This window comes from Brassica napus, chromosome A6, assembly GCF_020379485.1.
Source record: "Brassica napus cultivar Da-Ae chromosome A6, Da-Ae, whole genome shotgun sequence".
In the NCBI taxonomy this organism is placed as follows: domain Eukaryota; kingdom Viridiplantae; phylum Streptophyta; class Magnoliopsida; order Brassicales; family Brassicaceae; genus Brassica; species Brassica napus.
The window spans coordinates 4,455,032-4,472,986 of NC_063439.1; the positions used below are offsets into that span (position 1 = coordinate 4,455,032).

At 32.2% G+C, this 17,955-nt stretch overlaps 1 protein-coding gene across 1 annotated transcript; it reads left to right on the plus strand.

Moving 5' to 3' along the window:
- The first annotated feature begins 8,318 nt into the window (after nt 1–8,318).
- LOC106349751 (aconitate hydratase 3, mitochondrial) lies at nt 8,319–13,364 on the plus strand. Its single transcript, XM_048782179.1, has 19 exons — nt 8,319–8,676; nt 8,741–8,845; nt 9,047–9,300; nt 9,367–9,552; nt 9,743–9,904; nt 10,075–10,219; nt 10,309–10,451; nt 10,525–10,581; nt 10,676–10,755; nt 10,840–10,915; nt 11,045–11,230; nt 11,318–11,385; nt 11,485–11,603; nt 11,698–11,819; nt 11,933–12,031; nt 12,114–12,593; nt 12,676–12,774; nt 12,839–13,081; nt 13,163–13,364. The coding sequence occupies exons 1-19, from the start codon at nt 8,394–8,396 to the stop codon at nt 13,229–13,231; spliced, it is 2,976 nt and encodes a 991-aa protein (XP_048638136.1). The 5' UTR covers nt 8,319–8,393; the 3' UTR covers nt 13,232–13,364.
- The last annotated feature ends 4,591 nt before the right edge of the window (nt 13,365–17,955 follow it).

Genomic DNA, 17,955 nt, shown 5'->3' on the forward strand with positions numbered 1-17,955 from the left:
CATCACTTTGTAATGTTAGTTTTAGTCTTTGTTTCATATTTTATTAGCGGAACATGTTTTGTAGTTTTAGTTCCATTGTTCATTTTGGAAGTTGCTCACGGGAGAAATTAAGCTATATGGATAGAAGTTACTCACTAAAGAAATTAAACTATTTAGACGCAAAGCGATGCACAATCACTGAAAGAGTTAATTTCCTACAACAAAATTGGTATCATGCTTGAATTAAGGGAAAAAAAAAACTATGAGTTGATGACGTTTGAAAAGATCATCATCAATTCTTCACGAGCTTGAAGTCCTCTGGGTATCAGCGCAAGATTAATATGGATATCGTGAACAATGCTAAATATTGAGGAGAAAATTTTATGTTTACCACTTTCATCATTTTTTTTTTTAGAAATTGAATTTTACTAAAAAAAAGAGTAAAAGAAGACAATCTAGTTGGATCTCAACCCAAAGTTTGAAAGTATATGGAATTTAGCAATAGAGTCTGCAAATCCGTTTTGAGATCTAGAGAGAAAACTAAAAGACAATAAAGAAAAGAAGAGGATAGTGAGTCGATATCCGAAAAGACGCCGTAGAGTTCTGTCGGTTCCTGTTTCATAGAGATCGATTTGATAAGTGCTTGATCATCTGATCGGAGCCAAATTGAAGTGAAATCCAGGGAAGTGGCGTGAAAGAGAGTCTCACGGATTGCAAGCGCTTCCGCCATTTTCATGGTACTATTATTCATCTTTACCACTACTAAAGAGCTATTTTCAAAAATATGTTCTTAATTAAGTGGCGAAAGACTATTATACCCTTATTCTCTATATATACAATGAATATTATTTAAATAATTTTTTATATGTTTTCGAATATTTTTTTTTTTCAAATTCAAACTTTTTATAATTTTTTTTTTTTGAATTTTGTTTTTTTTGAATTTTTTTTCAAATTTTCTTTTTGAAAATCGAAAATTATGTAGAAATTCTTTTTAATTTTTTTAAGTATTTATATATATATATATTAGAATCCTAAATTTCACATTTCAAAAACCATACCCCACCATTCAACTCTAAACACTAAGTCTAAATTAGTTTAAACATAAAAAAAATAGTACTATGAATGTGGAATTTGTGGTAATTTCTCAATATTGATCAACTGGCGTTAAAGAGGACCCTATTTAGCATTCAGAGGTTCAATTAGTACTAATTTTTTTCTACTTTGTTATTATTAATATATAATGTATCTAATTTTATTATAAATTAATATTGAAAGTAATCAAATACCTACAAAAATTAGGAAACTTATACAGGAACCTATTACATTATGCAAATTTACTAACTTGAGACTTTTCAGGTGAGCCAGGATATTTCCTTTCTAGAAACTATGCTAACCTCTGCAGTATTACATTTCTACGCTACATTATCAGTTCTTCTACATGGTTTCATAATCAAAGTTTATTCACTGTATTAGAGGTCATTATCTCTACTGAAAATAATCTAAACCATTGTGTCAGAAGTCTCTAGGTCGAATGATCATTGGAACATAACTAATACTACATAATGTGGTTTCAGGTAGGGATTACAAGATACGGTCCTGGACTTTCTGCCTTTCTGGTATTCAAAAAAAAAGTAAAATCACTGTTGGATCTTGAGCTCTTATACCAATATAAAATATTTATTTTCACGACATCTAAACTATTAAAGTTGAAGTACATTTAGTACTTAACCCTAACTTTTTCTAAATAATTACCATTGAATGCCACTAAGGGCATCTCCATCCCTACTCCATTTTTTTCTCTAAAATGGAGTAAAAGTGAATATGGAGTAAGAAATGCTCCAACCTAACTCCATATATCACTCCATAATGAAATTTACTCCATAAATGGAGTAATCTTTTTTTTGTTTGTTCATCACTCCATTATGGAGTGGGAAATGGAGTAGGGTTAGAGCAATTTTACTCCATTTTCACTTTTACTCCATTTTAAAGGAAAAAATGGAGTTTTACATTGGAGATGCTCTAATATTTAATCTAGAGCTATTATTTCAAAACAATATTTGTACCCTATTAATTAAACTAACAACTATCATTTGGTTAATTATTAAAGGAAACGTTGATTTCTCATTTATAGTATCTATATTATTAAAAGAGAAGTACACTTATATATTCACATTTAAAATTTGCATTTATTTACAATGTAATACCATTGAAATAACTATAACCATTAATCAATGTCTTTCTTAAACTAATACTATCTAATTTCCCAAAACGAATGCAAACTAAAAACTTGGATTACATCAAGTCATAAAACCGTAAAATTAGTAAGTATAATATATGAAAATTAGTAAGCATAATATAGGAAAGTAATAAATGACATAGAAAACATTTTCAATTACTCCCATAAAAAATTATTCACCGAAAGTTTGTTTTCTTTTCTTCCTCACCAGTAGCTCAATAGCTGCTCTAACATGTACGAACAGAAATAAATGATTTAAGAATTTTATTACTCAAAATACTTACAATTTTTTCTAATTCATAAGCTACACGTTCATTCATTCATATCACTCTAGCTGCAAAATCATAAACTGGTTTGTTTGCTACAAACTTTCATGTGATTTTTTATGAATAAAAACCATGTTATATTTTTGTTACTCTTAACATACTTTCATTCAAATCAGATTTTTAAATATTTTCCGAATCAGATAATCTATAATCCTCCTATTTAACCGCAAAAAAAACAATTATCTTTTTTATTTCGAAAAAAACACAGTAACAAAAACTCTACATTTAGAGGATATTCTTTTGACCAGCCTACTTCCTATATTTGTGCACCAGCCTATAAATTTAAGGACATCACTTAAATTTACCATTTATTTATGATTCTCATTTATTTCCAATTCAAATCTATATTATTAAAACCAAAATAATTATTTATTCATCATCATAATTACAATTTATGCCACTGATTTAATAATTATTATCTAATTAGCTATAAATCATTTATTTTGGTAGAATACCCTCTAAACAAACTTACCATTATTCTCTAACTGAAATATTCTCTAATTAATTTTACTGTAAAATTACCATTACTATCTATTTTATTAAAACAAAAGTGAATTTTATTTGACATATTTTATTCTATTTTAGAAAGATAGATTTATTAATATACAACATAACAATACTAATTGGTGTTTTAATTTATAAATAAATACATCAAAATGGTTGATGTAAATAAAAATTACTAATTGACGAATATGTTATATAACATATCATTTTGATTGGTTTAGTATCCAACCATAATATGAGCTTAAAAATCACCGATCTATCGTAAATGTTATATACTACAAATCGAAAATAAACATTCATATGGATGCATGTTTATGCAACCATTTGTGTTATGAAAAATTCTATATATCTTTTATATTAAAATAAACACCCGTGCGGATGCACGGGTCAAGATCTAGTCTATATTATTAAAAGAGAAGTACAAAATAGAAATATCCCTTAGTTTTATCACTTATTTACATTAGAATACCATTGAGATATTTATTGAACCTATATTTAAGCATGCTTGTCTTTTCCTAATTTAAATAATAGAATTAAACATTTAATATCTTTCCAAAATTTAAATAATAGATTTTCTTTATCAAATCATAACCAAAATAAATTTCCTAATATATTTCGTATTAACATACTCAATATTTTTAATATTTATAAGTAATAAATAATAAAATAAAAAATCACACATCATAATCAATTTATATAACATATAAATAAAATATAAAATAGTTTATTCATATATTAGTATAATGTTGTCATAACATAAGTCCAATTAGTTATAAATATTGGATTTTGTTTACATGATACAATGTGATATAATAGACGATTAAAATAAAAAAATATAATTATTCAAAGTAATAAATAAAATTGTTATGTTTAAAAATGTTATATTAACAATTATGTAATATATTTTAATTTACATATATATATTATACCATTAGTACAAAGAAAAAAAATAAAGTGAAAGCAAATATTTATACGGTCACGGGTCAAGCTCTAGAAATAAATAATAACAGTAAGATTATTTTTCTTTAACAAATTTATTTTAATTGAAATTATAGTTCCAAATATGTTTATATATTTTATGTATTTATAAATTTATTTTCTTTGTCTTTAAGGAAGATTAGATTTTGAAATTGGAAAAAAATATGACTGCCTCTATATTATTTTAATTACGAAATTTAAAATTTATATCAGAATATTTTATTAAACTTTTAATTTTTATTATAACTGCAAAGATTAATTTTCAATATGAATTTATTTTTCAATATTACAAATACATCATTTAATATAAAAAAAAACTAAAAACATAAAATAAATACCCACCCGGTCGGGTCAAGGTCTAGTCTCACAGTTTAATGTACTCTCGAAGCATATGTGCATGAATATGCGAATTAAGAGAGCAAATAGATCATTTGACCAAAAAAAAAAAGAGAGAGCAAATAGATCCTTTTTTTTTTGGGGTCAAATAATAGATCCATTTTCTTAGTTTCGAATTTATATGGTAATATAAAAATGTATATATATGTATATATGTCATGCCAGCATCTTGCGACACTATTTAAACGTGTGAAGAAAAATATCTAAACTCTTATCTTCAAGGATTATGGAGTGGAGGCACCTGAACATGCATTTACAACCTCTTATTATTACTAGATTTTTTAACCGCGCTACGCGCGGATAAGATATTATATGTATTTCTCAATTCTAAAAAATAATGTATAATATTGTATTATATTATTTAAAAAATAGAAAATAAGACTACATAACATAAATATATTTTTTATATTTTCTTTGTGGATATCATTATGTTGTTTGATTGTTGTACTTAATTCACATATTTGCATAGATATTTGTGATAGATGAATAACTATATTTTTATTATCAGTAAATAATATATATTTATTATATAATATAAGAAAAATGAAATTATTTACTTTTTAATAAACTTGTCTCATGTTGGGGACTCGGTTATAGACATATCATATTCGAATGAAACATTTTTACACTTATCAATGTTCTTAACAATCAATAAACAAATCTGAATATTAAAACAATATCTCATACGATCTCTTTGTGGAATAACTGCTTTGAAGAAATTGAATTTATGCATCAAAAAGGACTGGAAATGGATATGCATATGGGTTATCTAAGTCAGCTTTACAAAAAACTATTTATAGTTCATATATCATTTATGTCCATCCTATTTTTTTGTCCATCATTTCTTAAACATCTTGAAATAAGTAATGCTAATTAATAATAAACTTTTTGCTCACAAAATAAAAATCAAATTTGTTTAATTATCGCTTAATTTGTCTAAGTGATATATGTATTTCTCAATTCTAAAAAATAATGTATAATATTATATTACATTATTTAAAAAATATAAAATATGACTACATAACATAAATATATTTTTTAAATTTTCTTTGTGGAAATCATTATGTTGTTTGATTGTTGTACTTGATTCACATATTTGCATAGATATTTGTGATAGATGAATAACTATATATTTATTATCAGTAAATAATATATATTGATTATATAATATAAGAAAAATAAAATTATTTACTTTTTAAACAAACTTGTCTCATGTTGGAGACTCGGTTATAGACATATCATATACGAAGGAGACATTTTTACAGTTATCAATCTTCTTAACATTGAAAAAACAAATCTACATATCAAAACAATATCTCATACGATCTATTTGTGGAATAACTACTCTGAAGAAATTGAATTTAGGCATAAAAAAGGACTGAAAATGGATGTGCATATATGTTATCTAAGTCTGCTTCACAAAGCACTATTCATAGTTCATATATCATTAATGTCCATCCTATTTTTTTGTCCACCATTTCTTAAACATCTTGAAATAACTGATGCTAATTAATAATAAACTTGTTGCTGGAAAAAAAATCAAATTTGTCTAATTATCGCTTAAATATTTTATTAATATGGTCAAAGAAGCTTTTAAGTGATATCATAGTTCAATTTATTAGTTTTTTTGTTAATTTTTAGAGGTTTTTGTATTTAAGATTTTTTTCCATATTAAACTTCTATTTCTTTCACAGAATTGATATATATATATATATATATCATAAAAATTACCATCAAATCAGTTTTACTTATTTATTATTTTGTTTTAACGAAAATACACTTTTTAAATAATTTAATTTAAAATAAAATTATATATTAATTTGCTGTATTTTAACAATTTCATTGATTTAATTAATTTGCTTTGGTGGATAACTTAAAAAGTTTTCATATGAATCGGGGAAAGCAAGTTTATGTTGTTATATTATATTTATTTTGTGTATATAGAATCTATATATAATGCTAGTGTAATAAAGAAAGAACATTATTTTTTTGTAACTTCAAAAATATACATTATTACAATTTAAAATGAATCAAAATTGAATAAAATGGTAATTAAATATTTGTAAATCTAATTGTTTAGTTGGATTCTCATGAAAAAAAATCGATTGGTTAAACAAATGTTTCAAAAATTTTTGTGGTATTGTTTTGTCTATAAATTATAAAATTTATTGAATTAATATATTTAATTATTGCATCCTTAAATAATATTTTATTAAGACATTATAAAAATATGTTTTGAGTTGTTTTGTGAAATTGTACAAAAATCTATGCTTTTTCATATTTGTAACTTCAAAAAGATACATTATGATAATTTGAAATTAATCAAAATTGAATAAAATGGTAATTAAATATTTGTTAAATCTAATTATTATTTTTATCTTGTTTAGTTGGATTCTCATGAAAAAAAAATTGATAGGTTAAACAAATGTTTCAAAATTTGTTGTGTTATTGTTTTGTCTATAAATTACAAAATTTATTGAATTAATATATTTAATTATTGCACCCTTAAATAATATTTTATTAAGACATTAGAGAAGTATGTTATGAGTTGTTTTGTCAAAATTTTACAAAAATCTATGTTTTTTCATATTTGTCACGAAAATTTATATGTTAAACTTACTTTTACAAAATTCTTAACTTTGTCACGAAAACAAAAATCTATGTTTTTTCATATTTGTCAACGTTCTCACACTTTCTAAGAATATATTAGCTTAGTCACTTACTTATTTTTTTTTACAAAACAAAGTATCGGAGTCTTGAAAGTTGAATTCATATTATTGTAAATGTACATAAGAATTTGTGATTATATACTTAGTGGTTCTTGTATATGTGTCCAAGAAAGTTTCAATGGCTTAGTGGTAACTGTCCTATATATATATATCATACTAACCCGGGTTCGATTCTCACATTCGCATTGTTTTTTTATTTTTTACGAAAAATAAATGAGATGACATGGCAATTTCGGATTCTCTGATTGGTTGATTTTTCTATCCTATGTGGACACTCTCTTCATGGCTTATATCCCCCTTTTAGTATAGTATAGATTGTTTTCGAATCCCGACAGGAGAAAGTGCTTGTTATCATAAAATTATTTTTATATCCAGAAATAAAATTTTGATTTCTATAATTAATTTACAATGTAAATATTATATGTGATTATCATATAAAATATTAGCAACTTTTCTTTCATGCTTGTATTTTGTTTTTGATTATTTTTATTTTTAAATTTTGAACTTTTCTAAATTGATTATTTTCTTTGATGATAGAAACATCTCTATTCTTTTTTGTTCTTTAATATTCTATTATTTATAAATGATTACTTTAGTAACATACTTTTTTTATCGTGAAAACCCTTTTGGTCCTTTGACTAAATGTTTTGTTAATACTTTTACACCAGCATGTCTAGATTTTATTTCCCAGAAAAATAATTTATTAAATAATTATACATGCTAAGAAGGAAAAACTTACAAAGGATTTTCAAAGTAATACAAATAAAATTGGTTAGATGTGGAGCTTCATATGACATTTTTAGTGATGCAGTTAGACGTATATTTTCATAGAGTAATATTATCGGTTGTCGAATCGTGCATGTAATTTTTTTTCATAATTGTAATCTATACTAATAAATCAGCGTTGAAAAGAAGCATGACTTTTTATTTTTCCATTGATGGTATCAAGAAAAAAAGAATTTAAATTGACAATTATACTGTTACAAAAAAAAACTGAAAACCCCAATAAACCGAACTGAAATTGAACCTATTGGATTTGAACAAGCCCAATTACAATAGTGTTCATTTCTAATCGATCTATTAGGGGAAGAAATGATTTGTGCAAACGGGGCCCAGCCCACAGAGACATTATCGCACATCCAATATTCATTCTCTTATATGGCACTCATCAGCCTCTCTCTCCATGTTCGTTTCCATCTGATTCATCATCAATCACCATCCTCCGTGATATGATTGTCTCTCATCATGTATAAAACCACATCTTCCTCCCTCCTTCGAGCCGCTTCTTCTCGCTCTCCACTCCTCTCCTCCCGATCGTCTCTGACTCAATCCTCCTCCTCCGCATCTCCTTCCCCGCCTTCGTCTCTTCTCGGCCGTAGATCTTTCGGCACTTCCTCACCCGCTTTCCGATCTCTTCCTCGATGGAGCCACTGCCTTCACTCCAGACCATCTCCCTTTCGCCTCAGCTCTCAGATCAGAGCCGTCTCTCCCGGTTTAGACCGCCTCGAGAGGAACTTCTCTTCCATGGGTAATAATTTCGGATCTAGCTTCGATTTCGCAAATCATAAGAGTTTTTTCTTTATTTGTTTCAGCGTCGGAGCATCCCTTCAAGGGGATCTTCACTACTCTTCCTAAGCCTGGAGGTGGCGAGTTCGGGAAGTTCTACAGCTTGCCTGCTCTCAACGATCCAAGGATTGGTAAATATTAATCGGTTTGATTGATTCACTATTGTATGGTTTAGGTTGGTTAACTTAAATGTCTGTTCCGTGTAAACCGGAATCAACTCGAGCTGACTAATCCTTCTTCATTTTGGTCTAACGAGAGAATAACAGAAAGTTTGTTACACAAAATCATCTTCTTCGTTTTGCTCATCTAATTTCATTATCGCTGTTTTGTAGATAAATTGCCTTACTCTATCAGGATTCTTCTCGAATCCGTCATTCGTAACTGTGATAACTTCCAAGTCACCAAGGAAGATGTTGAGAAGATTATCGACTGGGAAAAGACTGCTCCTAAACAAGTCGAGATTCCCTTCAAGCCAGCTCGTGTTCTTCTTCAGGACTTTACTGGAGTCCCCGCTGTTGTTGACCTTGCTTGTATGCGTGATGCTATGAACAAGCTTGGCAGTGATTCCAACAAAATCAACCCTTTGGTACTTTTTCAATTTTTTTTTAGCTTAGGCTTCTGGATTTTTCTTACGTTGGGCAATGGCTCCCAGGTTCCGGTGGATCTTGTGATTGACCATTCTGTTCAAGTTGATGTTGCTCGATCTGAGAATGCAGTGCAAGCAAACATGGAGCTTGAGTTCCAGAGGAACAAGGAGAGGTTTGCTTTCCTTAAATGGGGCTCGACTGCTTTCCAGAACATGCTTGTTGTGCCTCCTGGCTCTGGTATTGTGCATCAGGTAACTATTTTGCAGTGTGCAACTCCATGTTTTTGGTTCTCCGTATATATCTTTTTCAAATGTTTCCAGTGTATTGAAATGTTGTTTACATTTTATTATCTTCCTTTGTTCATTTTGATGGCTCTGGTATTGTGCATCAGGTAACTATTTTGCGTTTGGTCTCGGTTTAACCCTGATTTGAAAATTTCAGGTCAATCTGGAATATCTTGGAAGAGTTGTGTTCAACACCCAAGGCGTTCTCTACCCAGACAGTGTGGTTGGAACTGATTCACACACAACTATGATTGATGGCTTGGGAGTTGCTGGATGGGGAGTTGGTGGCATTGAAGCTGAGGCGACAATGCTTGGCCAGGTAAACTATTGATTATTGACATTACCCACATCTTATATTGGTGAATCCAGAGATTACTTTACTAGACATTCGTTGTACCACTCTATTTTGTTAACTTTTCTGCTCCAGGTCAATGAGATTTTTGTTATATTCAACCCTTCTTGTAATGATAACTCTTATTGCTTTGTCAGCCGATGAGTATGGTATTGCCCGGTGTCGTTGGATTCAAGCTGTCTGGGAAAATGCGTAATGGTGTTACAGCTACTGATTTGGTTCTAACAGTGACTCAGATACTCAGGAAGCATGGTGTTGTTGGAAAGTTTGTTGAGTTTTATGGTAATCTATTTTCTTTTAAACTCTTAACTGTTCTGCTCCTTTTTAAAGACGTTTTTTTTTGGAGAATCTCAAGTTTTTCTTCTTATTAGGTGATGGTATGAGTGGTCTGTCCCTAGCTGACAGGGCCACAATTGCCAATATGTCTCCCGAGTATGGTGCAACCATGGGCTTCTTCCCTGTGGATCATGTTACTCTACAATATCTCAAATTGACTGGACGAAGTGATGAGACTGTAAGTATTTTGTCTTTTAATCTCCTTTCTTTGTATATTCATATCTCTGGGCTGATTTAATACTTTATGGCAGGTGGCCATGATTGAAGCGTACCTTCGGGCAAACAATATGTTTGTCGACTACAATGAGGTACATCAGCCTTGTCCTTTACATGTTTGGGGGTTTTGGCTTTTCATCTCCTTTCTTGTTTTATTTGACTTCCTTGCTTTGTGAATAAATTCAGCCTCAGCAAGATCGAGCTTACTCCTCATATCTGGAACTGAACCTGGACAATGTTGAACCTTGCATTTCTGGACCAAAGAGGTATGGGTTCTCTTGATTCTTGTAGTCACTAAGTGTATTGTCTTATTACTTGATCAGACAATCTTATTGATATCTACTGTGCAGGCCACATGATCGTGTTCCTTTGAAGGAAATGAAAGCTGACTGGAACTCATGTCTCGACAGTAAAGTTGGGTTCAAGGTATGTAATTAGAAGCTTCGTTATGTGGAAGTCGTATTTCCTAAGCACCTACTCGGTCTATGTACTGTCTGTTGTTGCACATTGTGGATGTTACAGTTTTTAACGAATTGTGCTTAACATTCTTTGCAGGGTTTTGCAATCCCTAAGGAGGCACAAGAAAAAGTGGCAAACTTTTCGTTTAATGGAAAACCAGCAGAGATTACACATGGAAGTGTAGTGATTGCTGCGATCACAAGCTGTACTAATACATCAAACCCCAGTGTCATGCTTGGTGCTGGTCTTGTTGCGAAAAAGGCTTGTGACCTTGGCCTACAGGTTCGTTTCAGTCACTAGATCAAACTAGAAATCTCTCTGATACTTTGACTTTTTCTAATCCTTTGTGAAAAAAACTTGCCTCTCTAGGTTAAGCCTTGGATAAAGACAAGTCTTGCGCCAGGCTCAGGAGTTGTTACAAAATACTTACTAAAGAGGTATGTCATATTAATTTCAAGTTCTCTGATGTTGAAGGCTTAAAGCTTGATTATTGCTTCTGTGTGGAGAAAATTAAGTTTACATTACACTCCATGCAGTGGACTGCAAGAATATCTGAACCAGCAAGGTTTCAATATTGTGGGCTATGGCTGCACTACGTGCATTGGTAACTCTGGAGAAATTAATGAATCAGTGGGAGCTGCTATCACAGAAAATGGTATTTTTGAGATTCACAACTAAGACTTACTTTGGACTTTCTAACTTGACATTGATCTAAGTTATAAGGCTAATTTGTTATTGCTTATTGTTAGACATTGTGGCGGCTGCTGTGCTTTCTGGAAACAGGAACTTTGAGGGTCGTGTTCATCCACTAACAAGAGCCAACTACCTTGCATCTCCTCCTCTGGTTGTTGCCTACGCTCTTGCGGGAACGGTAATAAATTGCGTGAACTTCTCAAATTTCAACCTACATTTTTGTATGTGATAATGACACATAACCCATCATCATATTGCTAATTTAACACTCTTTTTCATCTTATTTCCCAGGTTAACATTGACTTTGAAACAGAGCCTATTGGCACTGGAAAGAACGGCAAGGACGTCTTCCTAAGGGACATCTGGCCAACCACGGAAGAAATTGCTGAGGTATATATTCAACTTACAACCAGAGAACAAAACATCCCTCTGATACAGAATTATTAAATTAGTCTTTCGACATATGGATCAGGTTGTTCAGTCCAGTGTTTTGCCTGACATGTTCCGAGCAACATACGAGTCGATCACCAAGGGTAACCCGATGTGGAATGAACTGTCTGTTCCTGAAAACACACTCTACTCATGGGATCCCAAGTCGACTTACATTCACGAGCCACCATATTTCAAGGACATGACCATGGAACCTCCAGGTCCACACAGTGTGAATGATGCTTACTGTTTCCTCAACTTTGGGGACAGTATCACCACTGATCACATCTCTCCAGCTGGAAACATCCAAAAGGACAGTCCCGCTGCAAAATATCTCATGGAGCGTGGGGTTGATCGCAAGGACTTCAACTCATATGGAAGTCGCCGTGGGAATGACGAAATAATGGCCAGGGGCACTTTTGCTAACATCCGTATCGTTAACAAGCTCATGAATGGGGAAGTTGGACCCAAGACTGTTCACATTCCTTCTGGAGAGAAGCTTTCAGTCTTCGACGCAGCCATGGTTCGTTTGTTTGTTTTATTTAATCAAACTTTATACTGTTGATTATAAAGTTGATCATGTTCAGTGTCTACTGTATTATCAGAGGTACAAGTCATCTGGTGAAGACACGATTATTCTAGCTGGAGCCGAGTATGGAAGTGGTAGCTCACGTGATTGGGCTGCTAAGGGACCTATGCTACAGGTTTGCTTAGATCCCCTTTCGCTTGCTACTATTTTACATCCACTGAGACATTTGAACTTTTCAGGGTGTGAAAGCAGTGATAGCTAAGAGTTTTGAGAGGATTCACCGTAGCAACTTGGTGGGAATGGGAATCATCCCGTTGTGCTTTAAGTCTGGTGAAGATGCAGACACACTTGGATTGACGGGTCATGAGCGTTACACTATCCATCTCCCAACCGATATCTCAGAGATAAGACCTGGCCAAGATGTTACCGTCACCACAGACAACGGAAAGTCTTTCACTTGCACAGTCCGCTTCGACACTGAGGTAAGTGAAGAGAATAGAATATTCTGTTTTCGAAAAGGCAGTTTTTCAGTGTGAAACTAATTAATGGGGGTAAATGTGCAGGTGGAATTGGCATACTTCAACCATGGAGGTATACTTCCATATGTCATCAGAAACTTGAGCAAGCAGTAGTGAAATGGTGAAAGGAACTGATGCATTTTTTTTTAATAAAGAGAAAAGGAGCTTTACGACCTGTTTTCATAATGTGATTTTTTTTTTAAAGAAAGATAAATCTGTCGAGGTAAGAAAATTCCGTAATTAGGTATATAGTACATTTCCTTTGGATAAGAAGGCGATAACACAAAAAACTCCGACGAAGAAGAGCTAGCTCCGGCCACCTTCTCGGCGGAGCCGGAGGCGTTTCCCTTCCTTCTTTGATCTTGTTTAATCTTTGCTCTCCTCTCCTACGGTTCTCTCTGGTCGATATGCATGTCACTCTGTAACTGTCGAGGCTTCAATCTGAGCTCTATTGCGGTTGACGGTGACGGAGTCCGGCCTTCTATGGAGCAACGGCAAGACTCATAGCGAGACGGTGGAGATGGGAACCGGTTTTTAGGGTTAAAGCTTTTGTCAGATCTGATTTTTCCTTCTGCAGATCTCCGACTGTAGCTTGTGACGGCGGCGCGTGGCGAGGAAAGACAGCTCCTTCACCACAGATCTACCTCCCTCTGTGGCGGTGAGACTGTTGGAGGAGATTGGCAGATGCGATTTGGTGTTCCCTGCTTCGCTTTCGATGTCAAGACCTGCCTTTTTTAGTCTGAACTGTGTTGTTCGGTTCTTAGCTTAGAGTCGGGATGGTGATTGTTGGAGGGATGTAGTTTGATCGGAATGTGCCATTGTGATTGTCTGTTAGTACACGAGCTGAATTTTTATCAATAGGAGACTAATAGTTGGAGCAATTGGAAACCGTCAAACTTCATCAACGCTTGTTGGAGCATCATGTTTTCTAGATGTTGTGGTGGCTCAAGTTTTAGTTTGTTTGATGTCAAAAGTTCCCATGGTGAGAGTTGATTTAGCAGATTTTATTTTGTATGGTGGTGGTTGTAGTGGTCGCTTGCCGTTACGTTTCTTCTTCCATTAGTGTGTATGGAGTGGTTCATTTCGTTTGGCAAGGCTTCGTAGTCGTGAAGAGTTTGTTTGGACTTATATCTTGGAGTAAGTGGGCGTTGAGAACGTCGCAGCCGTCTCTGAAGGTTGTGTGAATCTGAATCAAATAATGGTTCGTCCTGCCAGGTTATGAAGTCATAGGGTCTTGGTGTCTTGGACGTTATCGTGTGGCGGGCGTGAGCAGCAACGATAAGTCGCGGTGTCTTGGGTGCAGGAGGTGGAGTTTTTCGAGTGGCGGGCTATGTGCAGCAACGACAATTCCCGATCATTGGCCTCTACTATGTTTTAATTTTTGCTAAGTCAACTTGTTTACTGTTCTATGGAGGTTGGGGAAAAGACACGAACTTTGAGGTTAAAGACGAAACCTTTTAGCTCGCTTAGGGTCAACGACCCAAAGCTCAGCAAGTTTATCACGAGCCATGGCTTTCTTCGCCTCTATCGACTCCAGAGTCGAAGACCCACCATCAACCGAGAGGCTGTGCCTGTGCCTGTGCCTAGGCCTCGAGTCCCCAGCCTCGGGAAACGGGTTATCGGATCTCAGAGCGGAGGGTCCAGCGGAGTCGGATCCGGATCCGAGCTTCTCGATGTCCATGTACGAGCAGGAGAGGTCATCCTCGGATCCGAGGTCTTCGAACCCTCCGAACGGTTCGGAGAGATCTAGATCTTCAGGGAGACGGAATTGAACCTCTGAGTGAGCTCGCCGGTGGTACGGAAGGGTGTTGACGTCGGAGGTGGCAATTGGTTGGATTTTGCGTTCGAAGGATCGTCCATTGTCTGTCTTGGGATCGTCTCCTTCTCTCTGTGTGTTCGCGCCTTCTCTCTCTCCTCTGTCTATCTGTCGGATTCTGACAGCAAAAGAAAGAGATTCAGATTTGACGTTGTTCTGTCTTAAGATGATGGCACGACGTCGTTTGCGCAGTATATTAAGAAAGTAATTAAAAGCTATGGATATGTAATATGTTATGTTTCTTATGCATGTTAACCATAGAAAATCCGACCCTATTTGTTGCTGTTTTTGTTTAGATATTTCTAATAATGGGGGTGATTGGTTGGGTTGTAATTGTAGAAAATTTACTTTAATATTTTGTCTGTAGGATTTTTGATTTAGCTTTAAATGATGTAGCTTTAAAATTTCCTACAGCTAAAAAAATGGGGCTTTAGAAAATAAGATGTTTACAGCCATTTTTTGTGTGTTTTTGCTGTAGTTTTAATTTTTTGGTTGTAGCTTTAAAAACCAAGATAAAGCATGATTGGTAGTATTTAAGGTTGTAGATGAAAATTAAAGCTAAAGTCACTTTCTACAGCCCAACCAATCACCCCCAATGTAATTGCACCAAATCGTGCATTAAAAAGACCGATTCTTTTCCAAATTGAAGTATTTTATCATTTGTAATATTTTGGATATATATATTACAAATTTTCAAAAAAAAAAAAAATTACAAAACTGTCTTTAAAAATGTTCAAAAAAATATATTACAAGTTTTAAACTTGTCTTTAAAAATGTTTTTCTCTCTCTGTTTAAAATTAAGAATATAATTGGTTAAACTTTTGTGAGGTTGCATTATATTCTTTCGTTAGTTTTTTACATTGAACAAAGAGAATAGCCGATTACCAAACAGTCTCAACCTTTTTTCTAAACTCAATTAACTCAACTAACCTAAACAAGAAACAAAATAATCCTAATGAAATGTTGAATATATAATTGTTATGAAATTGTTACGGTTATAACATGGTCTCGTTATATTTTCTTTACAAAATAACATGTGACAGTTTACTCACTGAATAGTAAAATGAAAAAGTAAAATGATCTCATAAATAAAGACTTTTGTATTTATTTTCAACTTACATAGATGGTTGGAATTATTTAAAAAATGTACAAGTTCTTAACCATATTATGCTTTGTATAATGGGTTGGCTTTGTTGGGTTGTCCGATTGGGTGGTGAGTGGTTCGTATCGGGAACAAAAACGTCATCGTGATTGTAAAGTACGATTAGTTATGAGATTTCTTGAAATTTTAAGGTTCCTATAATATGGTTAGTGTGTCTTTGAAGTTTTGGCAGAATATATTGGTGGACTCCTTGTTTTCTATAGTAAGAATATAACAATTAGTGGGTTTATATTGATCTAATAGGTATTGTTTAGGTATTGTTGATTCGTGACTTTCTACTTCGGTACTACTCAATTTGGGTTGGGGATTGAGAGTCCACTCTTATAACTATTTTCTTTATTTCGACATGATCGATTATCAGAAACATACATAAAAAAAAAACTCTTAAAGTAGGGTAAGCCTGAAGTATATTCTCAATGAACCTTCAAAATGGCTCCGATTAAACTTTTCTCTGAATAGCATATACTTTGCCTAAACCAAGTCTTTTTCTTTTATCATTCCTTGGGCAATTTCACCTTTAACCAAAAACTCAAATAATATCTGAAAAAAAAATAATAGCAATGATCCAAAACGAAAAAAGATGATATCAATCATTAGAAGCAAGGTTAACACCATCGACTGAAGGGCTCTCATTGTTAAAGAAAGCAACGATATCACTCATTAGCAAATTTGTCGGGAACTTTAATTCAATAACTGCAGCAAAATAGATGTAAGCCATTGATTCCAAAAACATTTTGCACGTCTTGATATGAATCATAATTATATATATATCCACACAACCCTTATTTAAAGTTACATTTCTTTTGCTCTCACTGGTAGTTTCCTAACCAAACTCTTGAGCATATGGGACTTACATTGGCATCATTTGCGAGGAAGAACACATGTTAAGTGCTTACACCCATAGTTGATTGGTTAATTATCAGTTAGTATATTTTGGGCTCTCAAGAATATGCTGGTGGTTTTCATGATTATCATTTGTATGAATGGATTGGACATTACATAATTGCATTGCATTTCATTATTATGTTAGGTTGAATATGATACTGAAAAGCCGAATAAAATATTGAAAATTTAAATCAGTTGTTTATATTATAAATTAACACTTGAATGTATATGTATAATATTCCATTTCGAATATTTCAATTCGTCTAAATAAGGTACCTTTGATGCATTAGTAATTTACGACTTTTGAAGCTCATGTATATTTGTTTACTATTACATAAATAGTTTGGTTCTATTTTTTATTAGTTTCTTAATTTTTACAGTTTTAATTTAATATTTTGTAGTTTTTTTTGTAAATGAATACTATCATTTTAATGTGTTTTGTTCCAATGTGGGTAATTTTTAATATTTAAAATAAGGTTATATTTTACTGAACCATATATAGCAAGTAAAAATAAAGATGATGAACATAAATATAAATTATTATTTTTTCATGTCTTCGAGCTCTGCTTATTTTTAATTTGGGATGATGGATTTTTTTGTTTATTCTAATACTTTTTGTAAAAAAAATTTAGACTTTTAATAATATTTATAAATTTAGTTTTTTGTATGTAAATATGATGTCACGATAATATTAAAAATTACGATAAATTTATGTTTTGTATTTTACTACATGAACTTTGATTTTTTTTTGTTAACATATTGATGTCAATAAATTAATTGAATTGGAAATGAATCAATTTTAAAAATTATTTATGAAGTATTTAACATTATTTAAAAGATTTGGTGAATATAAGATAGTTTATTACAATAGTACACACTACATTTAAGTTTTTGAAAGAAAAATATTATTTCCTATCAAAAGTATAATATTGTTACCATAAACGGTTATTATTGTTGTTGTTACTAACCAAACAG